We start from the raw sequence: 6,136 nt of genomic DNA, 5'->3' as shown, positions 1-6,136 counted from the left end.
GCCAAGTCCTATGTGAAGCAGAACTTTAGAGCAAGTCTGCCTCAAAGAGTTTGCAGTCTACTCCCTTTATTCCAAAGCAAACTGGCCCAGGTGTGGAGCCTGCTGGGAAGGCAGGAGCTGTGGGCACAGAGTTCACTGTGGGCTGCACCTGGGCAAGGACGACATAAAACAGGCGCTTGTAAAATCCGAGAGATAACGAGATTCAGCACCTTTGCTCCACTTAAGCCAAAGGAGGTTTTGTCACTGAGATAGAGGTTTTCTCTCATGATCACAGGATGTACTGAACAAATAACAATCAAAAGCCAGTCCAAAGAGTGATAACTCCAGTCCTGACACCTGCTTCCCCACCACCTCCTAATTCCAGTGGGAACAGAACTAGGACAGAGTGGACTCACAGGCTTTACTGTTCTCAAATGTTTTGGGCATAGCCAAGTTGAAGAAAAACCAGAGGCAGAGTTTCTCAGCCCCTGAAAGTTTCTCCATTTCCAATTTTGCAGCTACTTCTACCAGCTCTGAAGCGGAGCTTGAGAAAGCCAAGTCTAATGAGAGCAGAAACCAGGACAAAGCTCGCCCTCAAGAAAAAGAGCCAGAAAAAGAGATGACAAAAGTACCGGCAGGACCAGGACCGTATTTTTATATCAGTGGATCTAACGGAGCTGGGCTGTAAGTAGCTCCTCTCAGCAGACCCACGATCAGTAGTGTGACTAGGCACGAAGTCAAGGAATGTTATCCATTACTCACTGGCCTTTGATACACTGGCTGTTTGGAGCGATTCACCTGGGGAACTGGTTAAAGGTAAATCAGACAGACAGCATCCACCGGGAGGGCAGCAGTGGTAAAGCAGCTAGCTATGACAAGGAAATGAAATACTTCTATTTGTTTAACTTGTTTCTCCGTTGGGGCTGTTCAGAAGTCACTTAGCTCCACCACCGAGCAAATCTGCTGGCGTCATTGCTGGAGCCAGGAGCCACTGCTCTTCATCAACACTCTGTTGTGCTAAGTGTTAAACAAGTGAAAAATAAGAAGAGATTTCTGCCCAGGAAAAATCCTCAGATCAGAAATTCCATTCTTTCCTTTCTAAATTATTTCCGGCATATTGGCATCCTTCTCTAGATGGTGTCACCAGCAAGACTACAGAATCCCTGCTGCCAAGAGCACTTCCCTTGTTAAGTTCTCGGAGTTTCATCTACAAACAGCTTTTTCTATCACTACTTGTTATCCCTCCCTAAACTCCTCAGTGGAGAGGAGTTATTAACCCTGGACCCTGAACATCACTATTCCATGGGTACCAGCTGCACCTAATTGGAAGAGCCCTGCTGCAATGGTACGAGCAGTCATTAGAGCTGCTCGCTCCTAACGCAGGTAGCATCCTCCGTTACTCCCCCCGCACTCGCAGGTTCAGAGCAGCAGGCCCACCAGCAGCCATTCCAATTAATGCTTCCCACCTCATCCCCCACCCAGGGGCTTCTGGGCATGTTAGCTCAAGCTCCCAGAGAGAATTATTAGGAGTTCAAGGGATGTGAGGGAAGTATTTGTTGATAGAAGGGAGGCTACTTTTCTGTTCTGTTCCCTTGCGCAGTGTGAGCATCTATTGCCGGAGCAGAGGCTGGCAGCGTATCTATGACAACAGAAGAGAGGATTATGCACTGAAATGGTGTGAAATCAAGCGCCAAAAGACCTATTACCATTTCAAAGAAGGTAGAGGTGCCTGTGGGCCTTGGCTGGGTGAGGGTGGTGGGAAAAACTTGAGAATGGTGGGCTTGGAACTCCCAGGGCAGAGGAGATCACCTGGGGGTAGGAGAAGCAGGTAACCTCAGCTTCTTGGCAGACCTCAAAGGGGACGTCAGAGCTGGATGGCCCTGGTGGTTAAAGAACAGGCTTTAGACAAGAAAACAGCTTTGGGAGAAGAGATACACTGGAATGAAGTAAGCAGAGGGAAGCACAGAGATTTAAACACAAGCTGTCACACTCACTTTTGAAATGCTGTCAGTAAGGGCAGGCTCTTTTTTCCCTGATGCAGGTGAACAGCTTCTCTACCAGATTCCCAACAACAGAGTCCTCACCAGTAAGATAGGGCTTTTATGCTGCCTGCGAGAGCAAGAGAGGATGATGACAAAGTTCGGTAGAAGCTCTGCTTCCAAGTAAGGACTCTGACCTCCTTAAAGAAAGGACCAGAAACATGTCAACAGAAAGCGAGAGCACATAAACAAAGGACCAGTTTCCTCTGGAGGCACAACAGCACAGAATACAAAGCGGGGGGCAGGGGGGATGTGTGTTTCATTTCCTCCTTATCTCCTTGAAAAAAATCTCTGTTTTCCAAAAGTATATATATCAGAGAAAGAATTCCTTCCTTCTCTATGTCTGGAGCTGTAGGAGTGGCAGGTCCCCCAAAGTCAACGGCCATAGTAGTTCCCCTGTTCTGGCTACATCATCTTGCTGGAAAGGCCAGAACTTCACGTGCCACAGACCCTAAATATAAGAGAAGCTTATTGCCATTTCTGCTCCTTTATTTCTGACCTACCAAAACCCAATTGGTAACCCTGAAGTATGTTTACCTGCAGGCACCTCCTAGTTTTCAAAAACCTGAGCACGGGAAGAGTTTGTTAAGGCTAACATATATTCTGAGAGCTTATGGAATGAGGTAGCTCAGGCAAAACAGACCACAAACATACAGGCGGGGAAAAAAAAGGCACCATTTCTTAAGTTTTTACTTGCAACCCTTTCTGAAAGTAACAGAGGAATGAATGTGCTGGATGAGGTTTTCACATTGGATTTGATTCTGCCACAGGTTCCTGAAAATGGAAGAATTCTTCCCAGAATCTTTTCGCCTGGACCTAAAAGATGAAAGAAATGCTTTTTTTGAGCTTTACAAAGGTGAATTGTCTTAATCATGGTGGCAATCCATTTCAATAGCTCTGTGGTGCTCTGGAACGTTCCTAGAGCATACCCAGTAATCAGGGGGTCGATATGTGATGTGTGTATAGACATAGGCACACGCTCAGCGAGCGGATTTCGGAGCCTGCTAAGGGGCACACCGGTGTTTCACACCACACATGGTCCTCTAACAGACCCCTTGTCTCTGCAGGAGAACAGATCTGGATCTGCAAACCCAGCTGCTCTAACCAAGGCCAGGGGATTTTCCTGCTTAAAAACCCAGCTGCTGTGACCACACTCCAAGCCAAGCTCCACGGTGCTGAGAAACACCTCCTCGGGAAGAGGGTGTCCTACAAGGCTCCCCCGGCGAGGATTGTGCAAAGGTAGAGACAGAAGCCAGGGAGTTTGCGTGTGAGGAGCACGCTGGTCCCCAGAGTGGAACCGTTCCATGGGTATTTGATGTGGTTCCACCACGTCTCACCAACCGATGAGATTTCGTTCTGTGGGAGAGGCTGTTCCTCTGGTTAGTCTGTCCGGCAGCTGCACTTCAGCCATGCCACGGTGGATCTCTGTCGTCAGAAGGATTTGAGTTTACCTTTGTCAGGAAGTTTAAGAACACATTCAAAAGGGCAGGTGCTGCAGTTTGGCATGAAGCCTTGTGCAAAGCCATTCACAGGAGGTGGCATCCCAGCTTCTCACAGCCACCAGCACTTTACAGCTGGTACAGCTGCAACATCTGTTCTGTGCTGATAATAAAGCCTCCCAAATAGCTGCTTAACTGCCTCGATGCTCCAAAAGCCGCGACCTCCCACCATGGGCAGTGGCCAACAGTCACTAGCACTTGGGGCTGGGTTGGTTTATTTTTTATTCCTTCCATGAATAAAGGAACCGTGCAGGTTCTTTGTGCCTTCTCAGCCATCACTAGAACGGTTTGTAGAGGAGCAGAACAGCAGGAAAAGGAAGGGAAAAATGAGGCAGCAGAAACTGTGAGAGCAGATTCAGGTACGGATTGTGACTTGCTTACTGTTAGAGGATCAACCTCCCTTTGCCTCAGCGTCCCTCCCACAGCTGAGGAAGGCATTATGCTTAAATCCACCCAGTCCTTTGAGGTGAGTGAATAAAACCTGCAAAGCAAAATGCAAACCCAGATGTTTGCATTGTTTATCCCAGGAGCTGCAGTTCCCAGATGCCTTTGATGCTGCCTTTAGCGTGCCCAGCTTGGTATCGAGGGCACTTTGAACTCGCTGCTGCCCATACAGGCATGACATTGCCTGGCATTGTCATGACATGCCAGCAATGACAGTGTGACGCACCCATGGCAGCGCTCTGGCATTGGCCTGGCAAAAGCACACTTTGCCATGCAGTGATCCCTGCACATCCTGCCGCAGGGGCGATGCCAATTCCTCACACTGACCCAGTGCCACTTCCCTGACCTTCTGCATCTTTATCTTGCAAGAGACCACAGCACACAGCAACCTTTCCAAGAGCTTCCCTGGCCAGAGCAAACGACACTCTCTGCTTATGTTCACCCAAACCTGTTTTTTCATAACAAGGAGTGGTTGGCCCCATTGAAAAGAGTAAGAGCGATTTGTCAGAGGGTGGATTTTGACACAGACAAGCAGCAGTGCCAGGGGGAGAAGTGGTTGGACTCTGTCTTAGATGTCATCTTGATTTCTGTTAGTGAGAAGTAGTGGCTTGTGCTCTGGAGAACAAGGCTCCAACTGTTGTTCGCATTGATCGTTTTAAGAGCATATCCTTCTTATTTATGTAGACATCCAGCAGCGTTTGATGATAAAGGGAAATGATTCCCAGATGACATCACTCTGGCAGTAAAAGCAGTGGTGCTCTATGAAGGGCTCTTTGTGTTCAGGCATAAACTCTGTATCTTCCCCAGTAAATATTAGTAAATCTTTAATTACATCCCACTCCCCAGACTCGGAGCAGCTTCTATTCCTCTGCAAAGCAGCTTCTGCTCCTCAGTTCTTGGCACTTCTGGCCTCTCCCATGGGTGCCCTCTGCTGCCACTCACCTTCAAACCAGCATGGAAAAAGGGACAAAGAGCTGAGGTCTGTGGTGTCCACGAACTGGTGGTGGGGTTTTGGGTGAGCTGTGAATTCCCTGTGTAACGGCTGCCCGTTGAACTGCTGCTCTCACAGGTACATCCACCAGCCCCTGCTCCTGGAAGGGAAGAAGTTTGATGTCCGCTCTTACCTCCTCATTGCCTGCACAGCACCATACGTGTTGTTTTTTGCCCAGGGTTATGTCAGGTTGACCTGTGTCAATTATGATGCCGCTTCGGATGATCTGACGGTTCATCTGACCAATCAGGTAAGCTAAGGACACTCCGGGCAGAAGAAGGGGAAGGTGTGGCTGGCAGAGCTAGGAAACAAAACAGACTTTTGAAAGGCTAAAAATTAAATACCTCACGCCTGCAAAATCCCTGCACACCAGGAACGGCTGTGAGCTTACAGTCAGGCTTGTCCACAAGGCTGAACAGAAGCAGACGCACATCAGGATCCGGTCTCTGCCACGGAGCAGCTCTCTGCCTAACCTGACACTTTCTCTCCCTGGACCTCTCTTTCCTGCCATTATTCTCTCATGTATCTGTAGGCCATGAGCGTCTCAGGGCAAGAAGCCTTAGATTGCACTGGCAGCACAAAGGAGCCTTAATCTTGACCGAGGGTTGTGCTGATCCCGTTGTGCTCAAACACAATAATCACAATGGTGTAAGGTGCAGACCTGTTCTTCAAGAGCATCATTGTTAAATCACCATCTCTGCTTCTGTTGCTTCTCAAAGGAGAGCTGTAACAGAGCGAGACTGTTCCGGCTTGTACCTTCGTACATCTTTGTCACATAAATTAGAAGCTTCCTTTGCTCAGATCTACCTGAGTTTTTACTTCAAACGAGGCCCTTCAGTAGTTAGAACTGGCCCTGCTGAAAGGGAATTAAAATAATCAGAAGGCAGAAAGCAGTTTGCTTTGAAAGCCCTTCTCCCAGGGCCCTGCTGTGTTCTGAGAACCAGCAAAATGCCCATCAGAGGGGGATCAGACCAGCCCACTTCAGGTGGAGTTTTACGGTTCCTGCAGCAGTGCAGTTGGGGACAGCAGGTTAGAGCTGCTTTCTGCAGTACATGCTATCACCAGTATCCACTGGTTTTGCTGGGATGGTTTTTTGCTCAGCTAAAGAGCTATTCACACGGGAATTCAGGTGCTGTGTAGGATCCCCTGGCATATGGGATATTAAACAAAGGGCAGGTGTTTGT

General features: G+C 48.4%; 1 protein-coding gene across 1 annotated transcript in view; it reads left to right on the top strand.

The window, feature by feature from the left end:
- Window positions 1-497: 497 nt before the first annotated feature.
- The window catches only part of TTLL10 (tubulin tyrosine ligase-like family, member 10), a gene marked incomplete at its 5' end in the record, with an annotated part of 16,732 nt that continues 11,093 nt past the window's right edge, over window positions 498-6,136 (top strand). Inside the window, 6 exons of the mRNA XM_010136269.1 lie at window positions 498-663; window positions 1,580-1,698; window positions 2,021-2,141; window positions 2,789-2,874; window positions 3,086-3,257; window positions 5,031-5,202. Of these exons, the coding sequence (XP_010134571.1) occupies window positions 498-663; window positions 1,580-1,698; window positions 2,021-2,141; window positions 2,789-2,874; window positions 3,086-3,257; window positions 5,031-5,202 (836 nt within the window). The remainder of the gene's footprint in view (window positions 664-1,579; window positions 1,699-2,020; window positions 2,142-2,788; window positions 2,875-3,085; window positions 3,258-5,030; window positions 5,203-6,136) is intronic.

Source organism: Buceros rhinoceros, unplaced genomic scaffold, assembly GCF_000710305.1.
Source record: "Buceros rhinoceros silvestris isolate BGI_N320 unplaced genomic scaffold, ASM71030v1 scaffold4795, whole genome shotgun sequence".
NCBI classification, from domain to species: Eukaryota; Metazoa; Chordata; class Aves; order Bucerotiformes; family Bucerotidae; genus Buceros; species Buceros rhinoceros.
This window is presented reverse-complemented; position numbering and strand designations above follow the sequence as displayed.